Genomic DNA, 26,678 nt, shown 5'->3' on the forward strand with positions numbered 1-26,678 from the left:
TTTAAACACAATGTTAAATGGACTTTTTAATAATTTGGTTTTCATTACTTTGATTATTCAGCAGTTTTTTCAGATTTTTTTAAATTCAAAAATATTGTGATGCACTGGACTGTCCGTTCATTCCAACGGACACCCACAGTCATAAACATATGAACTGTTTCTTTTTCTAAGGTTGCAGGCTGACAGGGAGCTGAATGAGTGGAGCCTGGTCACCCATAAAAACTAGGACATATCCTGGATACTCAGAGCCATTTAACTTGTGAATTGAACTATACCAAAGATTCAGCTTTTTCTGTCTGATTTGGTGAAGCACTTTAGTTCCAAATACCATTTTACACAGCTTATAGTGTGGTTGTTAGAGCTGCTCCCTTGGGATCTGTAGGGTGCCAGTTCAAATCTCACCTACTGCTGTAGTACCCTTGAGCAAGGTACTTACCCTGAATTGCTCCTGAAATATTACCCACCTCTATATATGGGTGAACAGCTAAATGAGTAGATGCAAGTTCTGAAACAACATTTTACCATCATCTAGAGTTTCTCCTACAGGGTTCTTCCTACCGACTATTGTGCAGCTCATAGATATTGTGTTGATGGTCTCTGGAGGTTCTCATTCTAGCCAGACTCCACCCTGTTTGCCAAAGGGGTATCCCAGCATGCACTGGGCTGTGTTCCCAACTTAGCAGGGATTTGATTTTTTATAGCACCAGAGTTCATTCCACACTGATGACTCCTGCAACTTACACTGGTGATGTGCCAATACACATTGGTTAGATTAATGCACCATGGTTGCTTTTTGCCATTAAAGGAGTCAAGGCCTCCTGGTCCAAGTCATGTCCACTGTTTGGTACCATGGCGATTACATCACTAATGGGTTGCTGTTTCCGCTTGTTGCATGAGTTATTAGCCATGTCTTGGGAGGGGAGCGTGCAAGCGTGTGGAGGTTTCAGGGTGTGTGTACCATTGAGTTTTTCTTTCCCGAAATCCTAGTCTGAATTATGATTATTCATCTCTGCATGATTCACAAACTTAGCCAGCTGGCTGTGTGTTTGATCACAACCTACTGTATGGGTTGCTGTGGAGAGATGGAAAATTAACCATGAAACAAAAATGGAATTTTCTGCCACAATGATTCTATCTTCCAAACTAGACACACACATACTGATAATTCATACGTGCACATACACACACTTAGTGATACAAAAAGCCACTCAGCCTTCTCTGTTTCCATACACTTTATTGCAAAATGTTTTGTTGTGGAAGATTTCATTTATTTATGGATTTTAAAATGTCACAGCGGCGGACATAGGTTGTCCAGGTGTCAAGGTGAGTCCAAATTTGTAATGAGATGTACTCACTGGGGATGTTTCCCCAGCCTTTTTTTGTAAACAGCCAGTAGAACACACCCTCTGTTATGTCCTTTGGGCCTACACACCCATGGGAGCTGGGGGGGGGTGAGATATGAGCATGACCCAACTGCCAAAACCCTCCCCCAACCGATGGATTGCATCAATAGCATCAATAACAACTTCCTTCTCTGTTAGCATCAATAACAATTAGGGATTCAAGGTCTTTTCTATTATCTGATACTTCTGAAAATAAAAAACACTTTCCAACCCATCTACTGTCTTTGTTTAGGCTTTACAGTTGCTGTATCTGAGCACAAATCCACAAAACAACCATACGTAGGGAAATTTGCATTCTGTTTCTCGCAGACAGGGTTAGATTGCCACCATCTGGAGCTAACATGTCACTATGCTTGAGCAGATGCCTGTCCCAGCGAGTGGCAAGCACAATTTCCATATAATGTTGGAAAATGTCTCTGATTGGCTTGAGGTGCTTGTTGAATAAGAAGGATAAAAATCATTTGCACTGCATCATCTCATGACAGACACCTTGCGGACACCTTGCGAAGGTCAAAAGTCAATAACTCCTCTGTTTATGCATGTTTGTCTCTCACCATGGCATGTTTCCACATAAAATCCCAGACCTGACCTCACATCTGGACTGCAATTCGCCGCAAGCTGGGGAATGATTATTCCCCCAGACAACAAGTCACAGACAATCAATCAATGGCGACGTGCACGGTGACCAAACAAGCGGAAATTACTGCACTCTGCGACGAGTGACTCTATCCAAAATCACACTGGATTCCAGGTGGACAGAGAAGGAACTTGCAGAAAGCGAACACGAGTTTTTCACCTGCCTCAAAGGGGCGAGACAATGGTTACTTGGCAACCAGTCTCCATGGACACGTCATTCCAGAGCATATGATGAGCAGCATGAAACTCATGGACTATAGCCTTATAGAAGTGCATTAAAGAAAAACATTCAACCCTGCTTACACATCAATAGTGAGCACTTCTGATATTTTGTAGCGGGACTGACGTAAAACACCCACTCAATACACAAATAACTATGAGTGCACAAACGGCAAGAACAGTCAATTTCCTCTTCGCCAGACCACTTCCTCAATTACCAACATGACTCCACTTTAAAAGTGACCTGAGTGTGACAGCAACACTTTTGTTATCCAAAAGCATCTATTAAAAAAATATGTATATCTATTAACATATTATTATTTATGCTCCGGGGGGGGTGCGGTGGCGCAGTGGGTTGGACCGCAGTCCTGCTCTCTGGTGGGTCTGGGGTTCGAGTCCCGCTTGGGGTGCCTTGTGACGGACTGGCGTCCCGTCCTGGGTGTGTCCTCTCCCCCTCCGGCCTTACGCCCTGTGTTGCCGGGTTAGGCTCCGGTTCCCCGTGACCCCGTATGGGACGAGCGGTTCTGAAAATGTGTGTGTGTGTATTTATGCTCCCTAATGAGCATAAATTTTATGCAACTATAGCCCAAGTGTGCTAAAGCAAACAAGTTTAGAAAACAGTCAACATTAAGCTCATGTCAAGGAGGAAACACTTATGGATAAGGTAAAGCTACCTGTTTAGATCATATGTTTTTTGGTGCAAGTGGTAGCATAGTGGTCACCACCTTGTAATTACAAAAACCAAGGTTAAAATCCCCACCTTAGCTGTAATACTGTTGCTAAACCTACTTACCCTGAGTTTATACAGTAAAAACAATCATTGTTAAATAACTGAAATCACTCAGCATACAAGTATACTATAACATGCAAAATCCTCTAGTATAGGTGTGCGTGTGTGTGCGTGTGTGTGTGTAAAATTATATCCGGCTCAGTCGTTGAGCTGATTTCTTCCGGGTGCTCCGGTTTCCTGCCACAATCCATAAACGTGCAGTTTAGGCGTACTGGAGACGACGCTAAATTTCCCATAACGTGTGTGCTTCTGGCTATCTTGCAATGGACTGGCGTCTTGTCCAGGGTTTACCTTCGCTCTGCCTAACATGTCTTTATTAATTAAAGGAACAGTTACTACCACACTACTTGTACAGTTTTACTCCATGCAAAACTCACTTTCAGAACGCTCGCTACTTCGGAAACGTCCATCTTCCACTTCTGTCCAATACCGAGCCAGGATGTAATGACTGATCGTCGTCAAACCAATAAGAAAACAGGACTGCCCAGGATAAGGAGTGGGCAGCAGTGCGTGTAACTTTCCTGGAGAAGCTGCGTAAAGGCGCAGATGGACTTCGGGGGACGGTAGGGGGATCCTGGAGTCTGTCTAAGCGCGTGCGGTTCGTTGTTTTTAATATCAGACTGTAATCGCGAGAATCATGGACAGTTAGGAACTCATCGTTCAAGTTACAGTAAGAGAGGCTGCGCCCTTCAAAGGGACTGAACTAGTACTGCAGTGTGTGGGAAAAGTTTTCGGCGCAAGAGGATCTACCTGTGTGTCACTTCACGCACACTCAGCATCTGATCTGGACCTCCACTTTGGACACTTCTGACATACTTCTGTTCTGGACATCTGGATCTGCACCTGGGACACTTTTCACAAACACTTTTCTGGCGTCCAGGATCTAACTTTGGAAATTTTTCTTTCTATATTGACAACTGTCCTCTTTAGATACTTTTCCCCCTATATATAACACAAACTGTCCACTTAGAGGGTTTTCTGTGCAACAGACTATCCACTTTGGAAACTATTCTGTTGCAGCTGGATGTCCACTTCACAGGCTGGATTTTTTGTGCAGGGGGATTTGCACTTTGCAGACTTTTGAGAAAGACTTATTTGTGGAAAAGGATCTCCATGCTAGTGCGTTCTACTGCCACTGCAGTTTCAGTGTGAACAAGGCACGGTTTGTGGGGGATCCTCTTTCTCTAATCCAGGACTCTCAGCCTCCAGCGAAACAACAATGTCTTTGGCAAACCAGAGCCAACAGTGGTACCCAACAAGCGTGAAGGTTACTGTCATCCAGGCAAGGAACCTACGGATCAAGGGCAGGAATGGCACCAACGATGCGTATGCCATCATGCAGGTGGCCAAGGATAGGTTCTCCACTATAGTGACTGAGAAGACTGTGAACCCAGTGTGGAAGGAGGAAGCCACCTTCGACCTGCCCCTCTTCCACCATGGTAATGCCGAGCGCTGCACCCTCTGCGTCCAGGTGATGCACCGCGTCCAAATGGGATTGGACAAGATGCTGGGCCAGGTGATCGTCAACCTGCTTGACCTGGAGGAGGACAAAGACCGCAATAAGACTGAGTGAGTGCCTTCAGACTCGCACACCATAATAAAAACAGTTCTTAGTGCAAGGGAATTGGATTTTATGGTGTAAAAAAGTCCGTGTAACGTGCCAGCAATTCCAGGTTCTAAGTTCTGCAAGAAACAGGAACTGCACGTAATTAAAGACCCGATGTACTGAGAGTGTCTCCACTACACAGACTTCTGAAATTTTCCTCCTTGTTATATTTAGTTTGGAAATCGGTGAACTTTAGCTTAGTTTGCTGTTGTAGCTCAGACCTCCTGATCGCTTTTTCTTGATCTAAGGCCTTTGCAGCTATAATTGTAGCATATTCCAGAAAGGAATGTACAACTTCCTAGTACTGATATCATTGACATTCCTCTGTGTTATGTCATTTCATCCCCCCATAACACACACACACACACACACACACACACACACACATTTTCTGAACCGCTTGTCCCATATGGGGTTGCGGGGAACCGGAGCCACTGGAGAGCAAGACCCAGTCCAACCCGCTGCGCCACCGCGCCCCCTTCTCCCCATAACAACACATCAGAAATGTAAATTTGTGAGTGCTGGGAGGAGAAAGACCTGACATATAAAGGGACCTGGAACTGAGATTATGATGTTTCCAAATATAGCATTAGTTATGTGTCTTCTGTTTCGACAGCGCACATGAAAGGCATTAGTTTAGGGTAGTTTAGGGCATTAGTTTAAGGTAGCACTGTGTCCAGTGTCCGGGTCCTGCTTTCTGGTGGGTCTGGGGTTCGAATCCCGCTTGGAGTGCCTTGCGACGGACTGGCGTCCCGTCCTGGGTGTGTCCCCTCCCCCTCCAGCCTTACGCCTTGAGTTGCTGGGTTAGGCTCTGGTTCCCCGCGACCCCGTATGGGACAAGCGGTTCAGAAAATGTGTGTGTGTCCTGTGTTCCATCTAATCACATTAAACCATTAGCCCCTTTGTCCTTTTGGAGCCAGTGAAATGGAGAAGCTCTGTTTGTTTTTCGTACATGGTGTAATGACTGGGATGGGAACAGACGATCAGTTGTTTGGGCTTGCTCCTGGTTCAGCCAAGGCGGCCAGCATACCGAGTTTTTGTGAGATGCCCTTCAAGTGCCAGATCCTTGGGGCATTAGTCAAAGTGGAAATTCCATTTACATTTATGTTTACATTTACATTTATTCATTTAGCAGACACTTTTCTCCAAAGCAGCGTACATCTCAGCAAAAATACAATTTGTGCATTACATTAAGAGAAAGAGACACATCTGCAGACGTGATTCTTAAGTAAACCTAGTTTGTTACTTTCCACTTGATGCACCGATGTTCATTGCACGAGTAGGTGCATAAAATGCAGGATAGATGAATCCTGATAAAAAAAATTGTAGGAAGGTTATTTTTTTATTTTTTTATTTTTTTTTTAAATAAGGTACACAGGCTCATCTGGGGATGATCATAAAGTTACGGTGCATGAACATTTACACCATACAGTGTCCAGTGCCCAGTTATCTCAGATCTATTCTGAGGACTGACTCGCTCTGCATTGAGGAGATTTGTTGGTTGTATTTTCAGTCCTGCAAGTCTGGAGTGCCTCTTTAGCTTGGCCTGCTTTTTCTTTTGTGGAGCAACATGTCAATTTAGCTCGACAGAAGGTATTTATATGCTTAGATGAAGCAAGCCTTTTATGAAAATTAACCAAGTGCTTGCCCGTGTAGCATGCTGTAGCATGATGTTTTTATAGATTTATTAAGGTTGCAGCTGATGGACCCTCAGTGCTCTGTATGTGGTCGAGTGTTGCAAGAAGTGCTGCTGTTTATGCACCGTAACTTTAAGATCATGCCTGGCTAAGCCTTTACTCAGCTACGCCTGTAATGTGCATAAATGTTTGTGTATCTCAAAAAAAAAGTAGGAAGGTGATTAGGAATTGTCAGTATCCTGAGTTTTATGCAGCTACTCATTTGATGTACATTGGTGCATGTGGTGGAAAGAAACAAACTAACGGTACCTAAGAATCACATGTCTGCAACTACAGTATGTCTCTCTTTCTCTTAATGTAATGCACAAATTGTATTTTCTATGGGATGTATGTCGCTTTGGCAAAAAGCATCTGCTAAATGAATAAATGTAAATGCAAGAAAGGCTAATCTTCATTCTTTGGGGAATTCCAGACATTATCCAGCACTTGACTTATCTTAGAGCTCTTAAAACCTAGAATGCTTTACATTCCCACAGGCGATAAGGAGTAAAGTTTCTCCTGCTCTGTGTGTTTTCTGTGAAATAGAATTTGAGCATTATTATTGACATTTCGGGGGGGGGGGGGGTATGGTGGCGCAGTGGTGCAGTGGGTTGGACCGGGTCCTGCTCTCCGGTGGGTCTGGGGTTCGAGTCCTGCTTGGGGTGCCTTGCAGCAGACTGGTGTCCTGTCCTGGGTGTGTCCCCTCCAGCCTTATGCCCTGTGTTGCTGGGTTAGGCTCTGGCTCCCTGCGACCCTGTATGGGACAAGCGGTTCAGAAAATGTGTGTGTGTGTGTGTGTGTGTGTGTGTGTGTGTGTGTGTGTGTGTATTTACATTTCTTCTTTTTTCCAAAGTGATGTACAATAATATTATGTTGTCTTTTCTAACATCTTTATCCAAGCTACCTTACAGTGCAGGATATACTACAGTATACTCCTTACAATCATTCACATATTTATACAGTACAGCAAAGTAAAATACACACACAAACAAACCATGGGTATTCATGAGGTAACATAGTTGTCTGTAGGCTGACTATTATTAGTTCAATTCAAGCTATTTTTATAAGGCGCTCTTTTTACACAAGGACAGAGCGCTGAACAAAGGTATAAGACAAATAAACAAATAAGACAGTTGATTATTAAAAAGCTGTGTTTAACTGACATCTTTGTCCTCTTACGGGATAGGTTAAAAAGACAAAAAAAAACTCTTTTTTTCCCCTGTTTTTATACAAGTAGCATTAAAATGAATAGATTATATTCTCACATTTTTTCAATTTGTTGCAGTAAAAATCACTTGTTATTTCAATGTGAAAATTCCATAGTGATATGTAATCAGGTGTGTCTGTGTGTTCTGGTATTTGTGTGCTGACTCGATTTGCCCTGCCCATTTAAGCTCATGTGTCACCAAGTTTGTCTTAGCTGTCCTTGGTGCTTCTGTGTCCTCCACTACCTTTGTCCTGCTATCCTATGTCACCTGAACCCAATCAGACCCATGTAACCAGCCTATTGCCTGGCCCAGGTTTGTGCTCTTCTTTTCTTTGTATCCTGTGTTCGAGCTCTGTTAAACATTTGGTGGAAGCTCCTGGCTCTGTGTTGGGATACAATTCCTATATAGTGCCGGTAATGTCCAGCTATAGCTCTTCAGTGTCCGCCACCAGTGGATGGTCAGATGATAGTTAGGACACTGATGTCTGAGCCGCAGGTGATGCAATGCCCAGACTACACTGCCTATTTAGCCTCTGTTCAGTTGTGCATACAGTTTTGGGCATAGGTTTGAATCCAGCTCCGTCTGTGTGGGGTGTACATGTTCTCCCTGTGTTCAACACAGTCAAAAGATGTATTTCAGGTGGATCGGTGACTCTAAATTACCTGTGTGAATGTTTGATGGTGTAAACTCTGTGCTCCTTATCTTGTCTTGTCTTTTGTCTTCTCTTCTCCCTCAGCCTGCACCGAGAAGATGCCAGCCAAGTACAGTGCTTCCTGAGTGTTTATCAGCTGAAAATAAGCCCCTCCTTGGGATCACTTGCTTTGTGACTGTCTAATGAGCTTGTGGCCACATCTTGCTACACCTCTGGCCCTGTTGGCATTTAATGTTTTTAAAATCCAGTAGCAGCACTTAGTGCTCCTGCCGCCTTGGCACATGATGCTTTCAGGCACTTCTAACTCATTCAAAAGTTACAAACTGACATTGAGTGAGAATGGTTGTCTGAACTGACATGTTCAAAAACATGATGAAAGCAGACATGTGCCTATATGTGTGGCTGCTCAGAGTCTGTGTTGAACCTCTTTTTCAGCTGCGTTTCATTCCTGCCATTCTAGTGTTGAGGTCCCACCCTTTCCCCTCAAAGGTACAAGTCATACTCCTGTCTGAAATGTTTCCAGAAATTATGGAATTTTCATCAGGAACACAACAGAAATCTGAGTTGCTGTAGATGGATTTTGGTCCATGTGGACTGGTGTGAGGTGCTGTAGATAGGTGTAGGCCTGGTCTGAGGTGCTATATGTGCTGAAAGTCTATATGTGCTGAAGAAACTGTACCAAGAAATGTAATGGATTTTTCAATTCACTATGCAACGTCTTGAAGAAATTTCCTGTGATTTTGAAATAGACCCCACACCCATCTGTGTTGCACACAGTGGCTGTTTCACAGGAGAAAGTCTTTAATGAATTTCTTATAACTCATTAACAGTGAACAGTGAATGCTCAAATTGTCCCTCCTCCAGGCAGCTCAGTCCTGTGATATTGCACATTATTTCATATTGCTGATCTGTTTCCTGTTCCTTTGCTCACATGGATCCAGTTCAAGGTTTCCTTTTTTTGATGGATATTACGTTTGCTATGTTTGCAGAATAGTTGACAACAGAAATATTATTTTAACTGACACTTTTCTCCAAAGCAATTTACAGCTGTACATTTGTACATTAAGCTACTTGTGATGATTTACCTATTTATACAGCAGGGTAATTTTTACTGTATAAATTTAGGGATTGATTAAATCGCTTTGCTGCTCATGCTTTGAGTTTATCTCCTTTTGTAAGAAAGTTTCTCCAAAAACTGATAAGCATCTTATGACCATTGTACCATGTTAGTAGCTACTGGTTAAAACACCCTTGTAATGAGGTCATGAACAGGGATGGGGAAACTGATAACAATTTACTCCCTTCAGCCCCAGTGAAATCTTGGAGCCCTTATTTTTGGCTCTTTCCTTGAGATGGTTCACATTTGTCAGCCTTTCTCCTCCCACACATTTTCACCCATCAGTCTTCTTTTAAGAGTATTGTCTTTAACACACTGGGGGGGGGGGGGGGGGATGCGCAGTGACGCAGTGGGTTGGACCGGGTCCTGCTCTGTGGTGGGTCTATGGTTCGAGTCCCACTTGGGGTGCCTTGCGATGGACTGGTGTCCTGTCTTGGGTGTGTCCCCTCCCCCTCCAGCCTTATGCCCTGAGTTGCTGGGTTAGGCTCTGGTCCCCTGCGACCCTGTATGGGACAAGCGGTTCAGAGAGAGAGTGTGTGTGTGTGTGTGTGTGTGTGTGTGTGTGTGTGTGTGTGTGTGTGTGTGTGTCCTTAATGCTGTTTTTCACTTTGAGTTTGGTTCAAAGGTCACGTCCATGTTTGGGGCTCAGGTTCACATTCTGTGGATTCTCATCAGGAATGAGTGCTTTTCTGCTAGGCAGCTGCTGCCTAAGCAAGTTGTACATGTGAATATTAAAACAGCCTGCAGCTGGAAGATGTCAAAGCACTCCCTACAGTTTGTTTTTGTAACAAGGCTTGTCCTGACAAGTGGGATGGTATCAGAGCAGGGCAGAACTGAAGAAAAACTAAACTGAAGGTTTGCGCACACTGTCCAGGAACACCAGAACAGAAGCATCTGGAGTCAATGCTAATGTGGTTCACACACACGTGCCCTACAGCCTACGCTGTGTCCCACATTTTCACTGAGGAGTGCTTCCCTGGAACTGTGCCTTGTGGTAAACCGAATGGCAAACTGACATTTACACATCTCTTGTGATTAATTGCAACTTGCAATGCTCTTACAAAAAACCTTATACTTCTGGAGCTGCTAAAAGAGGGGATAAAATGTTTTGAGGACAAATTAATTACAAAGTAAAAAAAAAAAAAAAAAAAAGCGGTACACGCAAATGCTATCACAGAAGGGTCTTTTTTACACACGCACAAACACGTGATTATGCAGAACCATGCAGTAGCCTTCCACAGCTGCTGTTTATGATATAGAAGCGCCTAGTCATCCTAGCCCCATCTCATCCTTGCTCTTAGAACATGGGAAGTTGAGTAGCTGGAGAGAATAACAAAAGAAAAACATAGCACAGCGAAATAGCGGCTTGTGCTGACATGTCAATGTACTTCCTGTTGTTGTGGCTCGTCTCATAAAAGGGCCCAAGTAGGGGAGGGGTTAAGGAGATCAGGACAACACAATGTAAGCACAATTCATATCAACCTTTAACCTTTTCTGACAGGCCCAAACCTGAACCTGCAGTTTGGGTGGCAAAGGTCTCTTCCATGCAGGAGATCAGATAGGGGACAAAATCTTCATTCTTTTGATAGTGGAGACTTTTGGATACACCTGTTGGGTGCACATTTGTCCACCCCTGTCTTGGTGATGCCTTCATCACTGGACATGTTCTTGCTTTGGCATAATCACAATGCCAGGCGAGGTTGTATGGGAAATGTATAAATAAGTAGAGCTCAGTACAAATCCAAACTGGCTAAACTAGAACATAGTTAAAATGTCATGGATATTAATGAGCTAAAGACTTGCAGCGAAAAGTTCAACCAAAAAGTCCCATCGACCTGCTTTTCTGCACTCCAAACAAACCTGCTGATGATGAGAATTTAAACCACAAGTGTAATTGTGATTCGACCTCATCTCTTCCTGTAAGTCCATCTTATCCTGCTTCTGGTAGTGTTCCTGCTGATCTCAGCCTACTGATGAGTGATCCTTGATGTTTTTCTGACATCTATTTCTCTATACCTATATCTCTATCTCTCTCCCAAAAGATATTTTTCTGTAATGAATCCTTCAGTCAAATCTTTACTTGTAGATAGCTGAGAGGGCAAGTTTCACTAAAATGAAAGTGACCTGAAGTTGGCAACCTGTTGGTTACCAGCTGCTGTTTGCAAGTAAAACACAACTAGATGGATAGACTCAACCATAGTGACAATTGATACCACCCTCTCCAGCCTAAGGAAACACAGAGGATGGAACTTGTGGAGTATGTATTTGGTTCCTTAGAGTCAACATTGTCTCACTAGTACTTAACTATGATACAAGTTACAAGCAACAAAGCTTGTAGAAGTGCAGCCCTCTAGAGTTGAAGTACCTCCTATCTTTCTTTCACCCTCCCCCCCAAACCCAGCTTCTCAGCAGGAAGTGTGCAGAGTCTCCTGGAATTCAAATGTTCATCACAGGACCAAGCACACAGTTTTCTAGTATGCTGTTTTGTGTATCTGCATTAAATCATGCCTTTGCTTCCCAAGAAAATCATGCGCTTCACTCGTGTCACCATATTGTTAAAAAAGAACTCTCATTTAGATTTAGTGGAAAAAGAACCAGCAAAACAAACAGCAATTATTCCACACTTTAGTGTTTGCTACTACAGGATAATTGCCAGTTTATCTGTAATTGAAATTTATCTTACTTCTGGCAATGGCTGCAGATGAGATTAGGTGCTTTTCAAGAAAAGTCTTCTAAAGACAAAGATTCTCACTCAAACAAGGAGTGTGGCATTTTCAGTTTGGACTACTGAGTCACACATAGCCTTTTTCTCTCTGCCTTTCTGTCCTCTCGTCTGTTTTCTCTCACTCTCTCATCCACACACTTTGAATACATACTACACAGCAGGTTATGGAGGACAGTTTATGGTCAGCAATCTCCTCTGTTCCACACCAGCCTGCCTACCAGTTATACCTCATTATCTTTACTTTTAATTCTGGTGAAATTCTTTCAGATAATGGCATCAAAACAGGGCATTTTTTTGAAAACAGGCAAAGCAAGTTCCACTTTCATTCCTTCATTATTATTAACTATTTTTACAACAATAATGGTGTTAACTGTATAAGGAAACGGGGATAAAGAGAAAAGTGGCACATTTTAAGGGAAATGCTAACTAGTTCTCATTGGTGTGACACACCCTTCCTGGTGGCTTGGGTGTTTTGTAAGAGTGTTTTCATGCTAGTCTGAACATGTTTTGACACACCTGCCCTTTACTTTTTCCTGTCAGTCAAATTCAGAACAGATTTAGTCTGGTTCATGATTGACTCCTCCTCTCAGGTTGTCTGCAGAGGTGGAGACACAGTTTGCTATGGCCTGTTTTTATTGGGAATGATGTTTACTCTAAAGGAATGTTATAGTTGTTATCATAATTCTTTGTACCATTTATATATTCCATTATCATTACATAGGCCAGCTTTTGAGCATTGTGTTTGACAATTATGTCCTTCCATCAAGATGTTTCATTAAGAATTCAAAGTGCATTCTTTTTTATTGTTATTGCTGCCACTGCTGCTATTGTTATTTACTGTCATTGACACTGTTTTGTTTGTCATTGTTTTGTTTGTGCAGTATTCCTGTTGTCCTTGCCCATAGTCTGTGGAGAAGCATTCAGGAAGATTTTCATGATACATGTACATGGTATATATGGTATCTATAACAATAAACTTGAAACTTGAAACTATTAGCAGTCCTCACATGTGACAATATTGTCAAAAGAAATGACACAAGTTGTTTTCATACACTGCCCTGCTCCAGATACAGCCTCAGAGATTTATTAATCCTGTTGTTTTTAACATCTTTGGCCTTCGAGTGATGATGTCTTACTAACATTCCATTATTTGAATTTAACTGATTTGCCTCTGTTGCTCTTTCATCAGATGGTTCAAGCTGCTGAACAAGGCAGGGAAGCAGGACAAGGAAAGGGGTGAGGTGCAGCTGGAGATTGTGTTCCTGAGGAACAACATGACAGCAAGCATGTTCGACCTCTCCTCACAAGACAAGCAGCGTTCGCGCTTGGGCAAGCTGAAGGATAAGCTCCGTGGCAAGAAGAAAGAGAGCATGTCGGACTCTGCCTCTGCCATTGTGCCTTCTGTCACTCAGAATTTGACAGACAGTGAGGAGGAGGGTGACACCCACCCAGATACTCCCAGTGGGGACAAGAAGTCAAAATTGAAATCACTTTTCACACCCAAGAGCAACTTGCACCGTAATGTCTCGCAGTCCATGTCTACACTGGGCTACCCCTCTGAGTGGGACACCCCCAGCGGAGGCAGTGAGGCCCCAAGTGTTCAAGTGGAGTTACCTGAAGGTGAGCAGCAACCGTAGAGAAACTGCATCTCTTGCTAAAATAAAATTGTATGACACCTACTGTTGTACCCTCTCTTAATCAATTAAGGATCATTATTATTAACCAGATACTGTGGTCCAGCTTTTGTATGTTTTGAACTTGATTCTTACAATTTTTCTTTTGTCTCTGCTAGGAAAAAAGTTTGCTTTCCTGACCCATAAGCCCACAGGAAGCTCAGACAAGAAGACCACTCAGGGGACTCTCTCACTGCTGGGCCAACCCAAGTCAGGAGCAGAAGAGCAGATCAAAATTTGCATTAATGGCAGTCATGTGTATACTGACCAGCCTGAGTCTAGGCCAGCCCACACTGGCTCTGCCCTTGGTCTCAGTGGCTCTATGGAGGACATGCATGGTGGCAGGATAAGGAAGGAGAAGCTTAAGCAGGAGGAGCAGGATAAAAATAGACAGGAGAAGGTGAAACAAGAACATGGAGAACAAGAAAGGAAAAGACAGGAAGAAGAAGAAAGGATAAGACTGGAGAAACTTAAAGAGAAGGAACAAGAGAAGGATAGGAAGGAGGAAGAGGAAAGGATGAGAGAAAAGATTACACAAGAGAGGAAGAGGAAGGAGGAAGAGGAGAAGTTGAGGCAGGAGAAGATTAGGCTGGAGGAAGAGGAGAGGAAGAGGAAGGAGGAAGAGGAGAGGATCAGGCTAGAGGAACAGAGGAGAAAGGAAGAAGAGAGGATTAGACAGGAAATGCAAGACAGGAAGATGAAGGAGGAGCAGCAGAAGTTAAGGGAGGAGAAGATTAGGAAAGAGGAACAGAACAGGAAGGAGGCTGAGGAGAGGATCAGAAAAGACAAAATTAGACAGGAGGAGCAAGAGAGGAAGAGAAAAGAGGAACAGGAGAAGCTGAGTCAGGAGAAGATTAGGGAAGGGGAGAAGATGAGACAGGACGAGCAAGAGAGGAAAAGGAAGGAGGAGCAGCAAAAGTTGAGGCAGGAGAAGATTAGGCTAGAGGAACAGGAGAGGCAGAGGAAGGAGGAAGAGGAGAGGATCACACAAGAGAAGCTTAGATGGGAGGAACAAGAGAGAAAGAGAGAAGAACAGGAGAAGTTGAATCGGGAGAAGATTAGGCAAGAGGAAGAGGAGAGGATGAGACAGGAGAAAATGAGAGAGGAAGAGCAAGAGAGGAAGAGGAAGGAGGAGGAACAGAGGAGAAAGGAAGAAGAGAGGATTAGACAGGAAATGCAAGACAGGAAGATGAAGGAGGAGCAGCAGAAGTTAAGGGAGGAGAAGATTAGGAAAGAGGAACAGAACAGGAAGGAGGGTGAGGAGAGGATCAGAAAAGACAAAATTAGACAGGAGGAGCAAGAGAGGAAGAGAAAAGAGGAACAGGAGAAGCTGAGTCAGGAGAAGATTAGGGAAGGGGAGAAGATGAGACAGGACGAGCAAGAGAGGAAAAGGAAGGAGGAGGAGCAAAAGTTGAGGCAGGAGAAGATTAGGCTAGAGGAACAGGAGAGGCAGAGGAAGGAGGAAGAGGAGAGGATCACACAAGAGAAGCTTAGATGGGAGGAACAAGAGAGAAAGAGAGAAGAACAGGAGAAGTTGAATCGGGAGAAGATTAGGCAAGAGAAAGAGGAGAGGATGAGACAGGAGAAAATGAGAGAGGAAGAGCAAGAGAGGAAGAGGCAGGAGGAAGAAGAGAAGATACGGCAGGAGGCACAAAGGAAGGAGAATGAGGAAGAGAAGAGGATCAGAAAAGAGAAGATTAGACTGGAAGAACAAGAGCAAGAGAACCAAGAGGAACATGAAAGGCTGAAGCAAAAGCAAAAGGAAAAAGTGAGACAAGAAGAAAAAAGACAGTTGGAGAGGATGAGGGAAGAAGAAAAAAAGATTTTGTCCAGGAAAGAGGATCAGAGTTATCTGGAAGAGCCTAAACAAAGGGTAAAAGACATTGCTTGTAACCCTTTCTTTGAGGCACAAGGTTCCAACCCCTTCGAAGAGAACTCTTTGGAGACTCTGCCAGATGATTCCAACACTGGCCACATGAAGGTGTTTGCTGTAAAACCCAGGTGAGGTCCAACAACATTATTTTGGCATTCACTGCAGGGGGAGACTGGCGAACTTGTCTTCATTGCAGAGTTGACCATGATGTAACCTTGTAGTGAGCCAGCAGTCACCACACACTTTAAACTGTTTGTGCAAGGAACCAGCTGTAGATAACTCCTCATGATCACTCACTAACACCTCATCTGTCAATGGGGGTACTAGGTGATATTTGAGTTTTGCAGTTAGCACTCATCCAGGTAGGTTGTGGTATTTCAACTATGTCTGTAACTTTGCACATGGGGAAAACATCATAATCACTGGTGTGCTGATTCGTTGGTTCAAGGCTGTAAACTGTGTAGGATGGTGCCTCTAAGCCTGAGGGCTTCACAGATACAGCATTGTGCCACCAGTTTCCCAACTAGTGTTTCTACTTCCTTCAGCTTACGTCTTCAACAAAAGTGACATAGCTCTTGAGATAATGAATGTGCAGCATCCAGGACGCACCCATCTCTAAGGTCCATTAGCCTTTGAGTTGAAGACTACAGGAAGGTTATTAAATCTTGGAGGCCATTAGGAGTGTGGCAGTTGGTGGTATTCTGTGGTTTCTACACACCTTTCTAAAAAGAGGTTATAGAAACCATTGGAGCTGGAATGTTTTCATGTAATTTTGGGCCAACGACTTGCTAACTGGCTTGGAATACATCATTATGGGTTCACACCATGTGACAACTAAGCAGAAGCATGCTTCCTCCACCATCCATTCAATTCTTTCATCCAGTGAGACTAGTAGTTATTCAGTTCGAAATCATGTGTAGTTGTCTCTGAGCAGTTTGCCTTTGTCTTTCTCATGCCATGTCCATCTGCTCAGGCCTTCATGTCTGTGGGGATGTTGTGACCCCATCTCTGCCCTCCTCAGTGACCATGAGAGCTGGGGTGCCAAATCTGGGGGCTGGCATAACAGCTCAAGAACACAAAAGACTCACCCAGATATGGACTTGAATTGGCCAAATGTCCACTGAAATTTTTTTCCAACAATTCTTGCCCTTCCCAAGCAGTTCTTTGTCAGTAACACAGTTATCTTTCATCTGCATCTACTCCATACCTTTCATCACCTCCATGCCTATGGTTCTAACAACAATAAAGAAAGACACTGTTGTAACGAGTCATCACGGAGCTATGTGTGCTGTCAGCTTGCATGTGTGTCTGTGGTCCTGCTGGTTCACAAGGATTTGAAGGTTCAAAAAGGTTTTGAAGACCTTGGAGGGTCACGCTCTCCACCTGTTCTTTCCCATGGAGATCAGATGGACCAAAAGCTGAAAAGACTCATTACGACTCTCTGTGATGACAGGGCTCTCAGTCTAAATTACCAGCACTGTCTCGTTATTTTATCCATTAAAATGTGCATATTAGATTCAGGTAGAGTTAACAAATGCATTTAATGACAATGAAGAATAAATGCGTGTTTGTATACATGTAGTAAAGTAATGCACTGGGTTTTGCTGAGCCAGAAGTACGTAGTGTGCAGATGGTCTCACACAGGCCTCATTCATGAACCATTAATGGAACACACTTTACATCAGTTCATGTATAACAAAAGATTCTTTTACAAATATTTCTGCATTGAACACTTTTCAAATGCCAGATATGCCAACATATCCAAATTTTACACCTCTGCTAGTAAGCAGGTATATTGTGGGTGAAATGTGAAATCCAGCACCCTTGTTTTTAATCATATTAATTTCTAAGTTACAGTATATTCACAGAACTACTTGCTTGTTTTTTTATATCCATTGCATATATATGTTAAATCTAAGCAGCAATAGACTGAAATTACTGGGTTCGGCGCAACCACCCTGAAATTCATAATTTTCCAATTATATTAATTGGATCTGAATAAATCTGAATAAAAATTTATTTGAACAAACTTGCTAGCGAAAAGGCTCCTCATGTCTCTAATCTATATAACTATTGCAGATCTTGCCTTTATGAAAGGCCAGGGTTCTAATTAAATTAACCTCTTTTTGACTACCCAACCCAAACCAGTTCTCTTGCATGTTTTAACTAATTCATAGTGTGTTTCTGGCTGAACAGACTGGTTTAATGTCTTGGGTGGACTTCAGATAGTTAAATTCAGCAGAGGTGCACAGTTAGCCCCACATGGACAAGAGGGAATTACACATATACATTGTCTGAAACCGCTTGTCCCGGGTGGGGTCGCAGCAAGCTGGAGCCTCACCCGGCAACACAGGGCACAAGGCTGGAAGGGGAGGGGACACACCCAGGATGGGACACAGTCCGTCGCAAGGCACCCCAAGCCCGGCGGGACTCGAACCCAAGACCCACCAGAGAGCAGAACACGGTCAAACCTGTTGCGCCACCACACCCCCCAAAGAGGGAAGTAGGAGATGAAAAACCTTTTAAATCTTTTTAGTCCACCATAAGTTTAAAACACACACACACATTGACTGAAACCGCTTGTCCCAAGCGGGGTTGCGGCAAACCGGAGTCTAACCTGGCAGCGCAAGGCACATGACTGGAGGGGAAGGGGACACACCCCAGATGGGACACCAGTCCGTCACAAGGCAACCCAAGCAGGACTCGAGTCCCAGACCCACCAGAGAGCAGGATGCTGTGCCCCCGTGCCCCCCGGCCCCCCAGTTTAAAACACTGACATACATTTAAGATCTTAGAATGCACAGCTTGTTGTTATTTCACTGTTGTGGACAGGTTGGTGGACAGCAGTTGCCCTTGAAGGCTATTGCTCGTGGCTCTTCTGGCTAAACTGCTGACTGCTAGTGAGGTGCACTGAGCCACTCGGTCTATAATTGAACACATTAATGGGGTTCTCATGGGTTGCTGAGTGTGTTTGGACACAACGGGCAATACCCTGCAGTGTAAATCAGAGGAGATGTGGAAAATTACCACAGCCTGCTGTGCTCTGTGTGACAAGGGCTCCAGAAACCCAGCATGAACACAGTGCGATGTAGCAGAAATCATTAACTGTATGTTTCGAAAGATGAATGCACGCCACATTTTGACAGACTATCTCAAGAGTGCATGGAACATGGTAAAAAATATTTCCAGAGAAAGTCTTAAGTCTTTCAGTTCCTTCTATTTTAACAACATGTTGGCTTTGCAAGTTTCCATTGCCAGTTGACAACCTTTTTATGTTCATGGCATTTCATGAGTATGACTTCCACCTACTGAAATGTTAAGCACATGTATGCAAGGTTGGAATTCATCTATGTATATAGATATCTGAATACAAATATATCTTGTGTATACCTTTAACATGACATGAGTGCCATTCTTTGTGGAGACTAACTGACTTACAATGGTTTCATTAACGAGGCCTGTGAAGTGCACAGTGTCCATATATACTGTTTGTAGCACTAAATATGTGATACATGGCCTTTTATTCATTATATAAAATGTTCACCCCTGTGTATGTAAGTGTGTGAGACCAGTTCTACAGTGAAAGCACTGCAGTCAGTAGCCAGCAGGCCTTCGTCTTTGATCATATGGTAGAAAGATGTTGGTGACTTGCAGCCTATTCCCTCTTACCTGCCAACAGGGATAGTCAGACTAAGTCCTTTGTCTCCTCCCCTTTGTCCAATCTTTCATCTTATAGCACCACCACTCTGCAATCTGATTTGTTGGCCAACCTGTCAGGTTCTCAGTGTCCTCCTAAGCCCAAAGCAGGCCTTTCAGAGTCCTCTGTCCGGCACACAGACAAGAAGCGTCGAGCCCCTCTCCCACCTCTGACAGGGAGCCACATCCCCTCTTTGCAAGCACTTCCAGGAACACTTGATCTGACATTCCATCATGGAGGTGATTGCTCCAAGAAAGCTGAAATAAAAAATTTCCACGAAGGCAAACGGTCTGCTCCCCAGCCTCCTGGTTGCGCGCCACTGCGGCAGAACATGCAGCAAGAGGACAAAGTGAATTCCATAGGGATTTCACTGCAAAAGTCAAACATCTATTTTCCCATAGAGTATATCTTGAAAGATGTGAACATGAAGGAGAACAGTGCTGATGTAGCACAGAAGGAAGTAGGTCTTTTTGATGATCCTTTAATAACAGAAAGTGATCGATTGGAGGTAGAAAATAGCAAAAAACCTTTATTGAAAGGAAAACTGGAAGAACCTAGGAAGTGTATTGGAGTCCTGCTCATCCCTGAAATTTCATCGGACCAACCACAGGAGCTGTTCCCTGGCAAGGATTTGCTGAACAAAGACTGGAAAGAGAAGTCTGAAGAGGATCTCACTGATGAGAGACTGGCATCGTGTGATGCAAGTGCAAGAGATGGGAGTGATCAGTTCAGGATGCTAGAGAACATGGCCAGCCATGAGCAGAAGCCTTCAGAGATGCCCAAAGCAATGGACACAACTGCCGATGACTGTACCAGTGTACTGCAGGATGTCTTAAAGAAGAAGAGACGTGCTCCTCAACCACTGTCATTACTGCAGAGTGAGTCCACAAAGGTTAAAGACCATGAAATAACCTTAGCAGGCACAGGGAACCTGGTACGCAAAGGCATGCAAGAAGACAAGCATGATTTTGGAGCTAGCTCAAAATTTTCATTGGCAAAGCAGACTGTTGGCACTTTTTTATCTTTCTCTTCTCCTACATCCTTTTTGCTTACTTCACCTGAGCCTGTAAAGACAGACATCGACAAGGAAGAGCATGTCCCTTGGCCTCTGTCCATCACCTCCTCTGATGGGAGGACCTTACTCCATGCAAATGTTCCATCATCAATGGAGACACAGCAAATCACAGAAAATAGAGATGATGACATCACACTTGTCTCAAAGCCATGCAGGTGAGGGTAAATCTCTCTCTTTCTTTCTTTGTCTCTTTCATTCAGTGTTTTCCCAATTAAAATTATCTAGGGTGTAGCTTTTCACATAATTGTTCTGAAGAAATATAAGATTTGCGTATGTTGCTGTGTTGGCTGTGGTCTAATGTTTCATTTCCCTGGTGGGCTTGATGAAGATTGCGTTGTTGTGCCCCATTGCTCACAATCTGCATAGCACTGTGTCTGCGTATCACTCAGTAAAGCGCTGATCGAGTTTAGTGACAGTTTTAACTGTCGTGTCTCACCTACTGTAATGAAATTACAATGTTTTGGTGGAGTGCCTCTTCAGCTGATACCATGAGGTAATTATATCAGCTACTGACATGCCTTACAGTCTTTGTTTTGAGTGAATTAGCTGTCAAGTCTGCTTCTCCTAGTGGTATAGAATGGACAATGAATAGCTTGCCCACCCAGTTGTGCAACTCTTGAGTTTCCTGTTGAACTAGTGTGGCTCTCAGTCTGTTGGCTGGGCTAATTCCTTGCTTATTAGAGGAACTTGCTGTTTTTACACTGGCATAGTGTAACACCCTGTCTTCAAAAGTCTGCATGCTGACTTTCAGCACTTTATGGAGATGCAGGTCTAGACTTGCATATGCACGAATGACTTTTTCTTTTATGTAGCAGAGAATGTTAACCTAGGAGTATGTTCATTGTTCATTGTACCAGAATTTCAGAGCACATAATTCCAGTGTGGACAATCTCCAGACTGTCCATATGGCATAGAAACCAAGTTTAGATCATACATTTCAATGTATTTCAATATTAGTTTCCTCTAGGATTATAGCTTAGTGCTCTGCTGACAGATATGTTACCAGTTAAGGAAGTATGTGTATTCATGCTTTGTTTAATGATGGGTCAAAGTAATATCACCCATACTGTATGTAATATACTGCACATAATTACATACTGCAGTCATCATTACCTTCCCATATCTCTACTCTTCTTCCATGTTTATCTCTTAAAAACTGGAAATCAATTGTCTACACAGGTAAAAAGAACTTGTTTATTAGGTCTTAGTGTTCAAGGCTTGAAATTTGCAAAAGGGCAATACACCAATTACTCACCTGACTCATTTGGGTTCTGACAATGATGAAGTCCAAAGACATGCTGTTCAGGTTCACGCATAGTGTGTGAGTGACAGAGAGAGTGTGTTCCACTCATGTGTGGATGAGTGACCCATTGTAAGTAGTGTATCTAGCACTGTAAGTCACCTTGGTGAAAAAGGTGCGTGGGCTGATAACACTACATAGAGTTCATTGGAAGTTGCTTTAGAGAAAAGCATCTGCTAAATAAATAAATGTAATATAATGTAAATACTTTTTGCGGATGATGTTGTCTTTTTGGCACCGTCACATGGTTGCCTCCAACATGCACTGGAATGGTTTGCAGCCGAGTGTGAAGTGGTTGGGATGAGGATCAGCACCTCAAAGTCTGAGTCCATGGTTCTCTCACGGAAAAGGATGGCATGCCCCCTCCAGGTAAGCGGAGAAAATTTGCCCGAGGTGGAGGAGTTTAAGTATCTTGGGGTCTTATTCACGAGTGAGGGGAGAAGGAAGCGTGAGATTGGCAGCAGACTGGGAGCAGCGGCAGCAGTAATGTGGTCACTGTACCAGACTGTAGTGGTGAAGGGGGAGCCATAAGGTGAAGCTCTCCACTTACCGGTCAATCTACGTCCCTACCCTTACCTATGGTCATGAACTTTAGCTAATGACCGAAAGAATAAGATTGCGGATACAAGCGGCTGAAATGAGTTTTCTCTGCAGGGTGTTGGGATTCACTCTGCATGATAGGGTGAGGAGTTTGGACATCCGGGAGGAACTCAGAGTAGAGCCGCTACTCCTCCACATTGAGAGGAGCCACTTGAGGTGGTTCGGGCATCTGACAAGGATGCCCTCTGGGCGCCGCCCTTTGGAGGTATATCAGGTACGGCCAACTGGGACGAGGCCCCAAGGTCAGCCCAGGACCCGCTGGAGGGATTATATCTCACAGTTGGTATGGGAACGGCTGGGGATCCCCTAGGCTGAGCTGAAGGAAGTTGTGGGGGACAGGGGTGGCTGGGCCTCTCTCCTCTCCCTACTGCCACCGCGACCCTACTAGGACAAGCGGGATAGACATCATTGTAAGTGACATCATTGTAGGAAAGGGACACTTTGAATTTCATTGTGCCTGAGCACCCACACTTAAAAGTTATGCCTGCTTGAAACAAGCAGGGGCACTGCTGTTCTGCCCGTGTTGGTTAACATTGGTCCAATGAAACATTCAATATGTGATTTAGTATAAATCCTGAGATTCAATGAGGAACCTATTCTCTGTGCTTAAATTCAAATAGACGAGGCTGACTTGCAGGTTGCAGGTTCAAGTGAGAGGACAAGTATTATTTTTACACTATTACGCAAAGTTCTGTGCTATGTATTTGTATAGCTAGGAGTATTCACTTGATCAGTTCAAGTAAATACCAAGGGGTACAATAACAGAGATGTTAAGCAACAACCTTTAAGTTGTAAATCTATCTCCCTGACTACTGCTCTACCTACTGCTTGGTGATGGAGTGGTCTTGTGGAGGGAGTAAGTGATGAGGTATCGATTCACTGTTTCTTAAAGTACCCTTGATAAAGCTACTTACTCTGAATTAATCCAGTAACAATACTGACATGTATAGATGAGTAAGCAATTTTAAATTTCTCGCTGTTCAAACCTAACACTATGCGTCACTTTTGATAACAGACACCATTAAACAAAAAAATATTTGCATGTATAAGAAGAATCTTGGTTTGAGATTGGCATGCAGGTTTGTACTTGACAGGAGGGACTAAGAGTTGATTCAGCTGCTGGTGATCAGGAGTATTGAGTGGTTTGTTGCACTATTACAGCTTTCCTCATCCTGCCATGATTCAGCAGTGCTTTTAATCTTTGTCTGAAGTACTTTTTGGTCCATTTGCTGTTCTCCTTCAGACCAAGATAAATTTAAACATGCTGGTGATCTTAAAAAAGGAGCAAAATGGCATTTTGCAAAGAACAGTGCAGTCCTTGTGGAATTTTATCATCAGTGTAAGCCACAGGAGTGCTTGGGTAGCCAGCCACTCAGAGGCCAAACTGATGAGAAAAGAGCATTTATGGATTCTAGGGAGAAAATATTGAGCTTTGTAGAATGAGTCCAAGCGGTATTAGTTGGAAGAGGTTAAGAATTTGCTAATCTCTGAGAGACAGGGAGCATTTGCTGAGGTGGGGTGTAGTTGTGAGGGTATTACTACAGAATTATTTGTCTTTTAAGTTATTCTCTCAGTTGGTGAGAGGCTTACTCCTGCAACTTCAAGGGGACACATTTGATTAATAAATAGATGAATGTATAACTTTTGATGTTAATGAAAATATGCAGGAAGAACTCCTCAAAGTATAAAAATTCTGTTTTCAAGAGAATTTTTTAATAAAAATCCACGTTCTTCTCTGAGCACATAGGCTGATTGCTAAACAGAAGACCTGGAAAATAACTAAACTGAAATTTACTATTTTGTAATAGACACATTCACACAGGCCCTCTGTCCCCACAGTACAATACCCAGAAGGAGATGGGCAGCCACTGGTATTGCACCATAACCCTTGTCCATAAAGGTTTATTTTTCTAATTTTCTTTGCAGTAAGGAGTTATTTTGGTTTGTTTTCCTCTCCTCAACTGCCAGATGGATTACTGTAATAGTTAACTAAACATCTGCTTATCACACCGTGTAACACTAAATCATTCCCAGTAAATTTTTTCACCACTCTATGTCAATCTGGTGGGAGGAGTGCTCTGTAAAAATAAATTGAATGTAATTGAATTAAAATGGCCATAGCTTATCAGTTTGCTGGTGGATTCTTATCTATGAATAATATTCACAGGAAAACTTAGAACAGAAACCCTTTAGCCCAGTAACCACCATCTCTCTGCATTCTGGCACTGACATCCCTCTCCCTGTTTCTTCAGACCACACCCTGTGAAGCCCTTGAATGCCTCAGAGAACCAGTCACTGGCAAGGCGTGTTGCTTTGAAGCCTTTGGAAGTCCTAGCTGGAATACCAGGAAAAACAAAGGTACTACCAACAATCCCAGAGCTGTTTAAAAGGAGATTATTGAGGGATTATTGGGAGTCAAAGTGCAGGAATCAAGGAGGCCCAGCTCAGCATGGAGCTCTTCAGAAAACTTGCATTTTTTGTTTCCTGATTTGTTTGTGTCTTATTTGTTGGTTTGTAATTGATGTTATATACAGACACTCCTCACTTAATGACCGAGTTCCGTTCCTACAACTAGGTCGTTAAGCGAATTGGTTGACAAGCGAGGAGCCGCCCCTTACTGATATTTCAAGCATACTGTACTGGTAGTGGGTTTGTGTCAACCATCTTTAGATATTGTTTTATGTCACCTTTGCACCATTTATAACATTTTTAGTATATTTATAGTATATTTAGCATATTTTCGCCGACATCTTGTACTATGGGGTGCACAATAAAGTATAAATTTATAGACAAAATATGTAGTCTTGGAGACTGCGAACGCTAGTGTAGTGAATACTGACCAACTGTGGAAATGAGACTGAGACTGAGAAAGGGTGATGCGAGATGACATGCTTGACGTTGAGACACCGCGCTGCCATTTCCACAGCCAAAGTTCTTGTACAGTGTACAATACAGACTGGTCGGAGAGCTAGCCATTAGTCCACGCGGTCGTTAAACAGGTATGTCGTTAAGTGAGGAGTGTCTGTAACCAAAACTGCAGTGTATCAAGACTATTTACAGTACAGAGTCATGGAGCCTTTACTGTGTCCTGCTTTTTTTACCCCAAGGAGATGGAGACTCGGGGCAATGGTCCCTACTCCCAGCTCACACAGCCAGAGCTGATCTCCATGGTGGTGAAGCAAGAGGCCCAGATTGCTGAAAAGAACAAGAAGATCCAGGACCTAGAGGACTATATTGACAACCTGCTTGTTCGCGTCATGGAAGAGAAACCCAGCATCCTCATGGCTATGAACTCTCCCAAAAAGTCCTGAAAGCTCCCATGAAAGATCTGAAACAAGGGAGCAACTGGGCTCACTTGAGTCACATACAGGATACTGAACAGCCAAAGTCCAAGGTGGTTCATACCCTATATTGAATAGGGTGTTCTTTGAAACCCTTAGTATCTCATGAGGATTGACACATCCTATTGTTTTAGGAGACAAAAATTGTCTAAATCTTACTCAGGTGATGATACAGATTGATTGCAATAGTCTGTTGGGTCACAATTCTCACATTATTCAGGTGTTTTCCACTGCTTTTCCAAACACAAGCCACTTTATTGATGGTGTTTAACTTTTCATTCTGATCCTGCAGAAAGAGTTGAGTTACTGCTGCATTAAAAAAAGCTGTACAGGAGTTCTGAATGCTTATGTAGGGCTTGAAAGTAATGTTGTGTGGTGGGTGGTTTGGTTTCTTCTGGTTACTGCTAAAAAAGTACTGTCAATTACAACCCACTACCTTAGAAACCAGGCACCTGCATTTGTCAGGGCAACCTGTGGTAAATGATGACCAAAAACCAAAACATGCACTAAAATTCTTAAGCATTAACATTAGTTTTTAATTTCATTTGTAAATACCAATGGAGCATCTGATAAATCATTGGATAAACATACAATCAGCAGTTGTTGCATTACAAAGGAGGTTTGCACTTTATTTTAATCAAATACTGGAATTATATCATTTTCATTGCCTTTCATTTATGTATCAGAATATATTTTTTAGGGAATTCTCACCTTTAATGGCTTCTTCAAGACTTCAAGGCTCTTCCCTCTCAATTATAAAACAGTGCTGTGAAAAATTACAGTCATTACTTTGGATAATTAGTGTAATGTTTGAACATTTCATGAAAATGAACAAAATTCCATAGGTTATAGTTAAAGAATAAACCAGTTTTTAGAGTTTGAAATTAGTGACATGTATGTATAGTAGAATGTGAGGGGTGGGACTAGTGCCTTAATTGCATTTTGAACAAAAGTAATAATAGGTCTGTGAGTTATTTGAAATGAATTATATGAGGAGTGTGACGGGAAGGTTGCTACTTCAGATGGGTGGCTTGTTTTCACTTAGTTTTAATCAAGTAACAAACTCAGTTCCTTTAAGACAATGTGT

The 26,678-nt window shown here is 43.0% G+C and overlaps 1 protein-coding gene across 2 annotated transcripts; it reads left to right on the forward strand.

Moving 5' to 3' along the window:
* Positions 1-3,997: 3,997 nt before the first annotated feature.
* Positions 3,998-25,914, forward strand: rab11fip1b (RAB11 family interacting protein 1 (class I) b). 2 transcript variants are annotated; one of them, XM_018734499.2, is made up of 6 exons: positions 3,998-4,617; positions 13,222-13,652; positions 13,825-15,706; positions 19,315-20,505; positions 24,503-24,608; positions 25,358-25,914. In XM_018734499.2, the coding sequence occupies exons 1-6, from the start codon at positions 4,268-4,270 to the stop codon at positions 25,559-25,561; spliced, it is 4,164 nt and encodes a 1,387-aa protein (XP_018590015.2). In that variant the 5' UTR covers positions 3,998-4,267; the 3' UTR covers positions 25,562-25,914. The 2 variants fall into 2 exon arrangements, with proteins under 2 accessions (XP_018590015.2, XP_018590016.2); XM_018734500.2 differs by lacking the exon at positions 19,315-20,505.
* The last annotated feature ends 764 nt before the right edge of the window (positions 25,915-26,678 follow it).

This window comes from Scleropages formosus, chromosome 6 (genome assembly GCF_900964775.1).
Source record: "Scleropages formosus chromosome 6, fSclFor1.1, whole genome shotgun sequence".
In the NCBI taxonomy this organism is placed as follows: Eukaryota; Metazoa; Chordata; class Actinopteri; order Osteoglossiformes; family Osteoglossidae; genus Scleropages; species Scleropages formosus.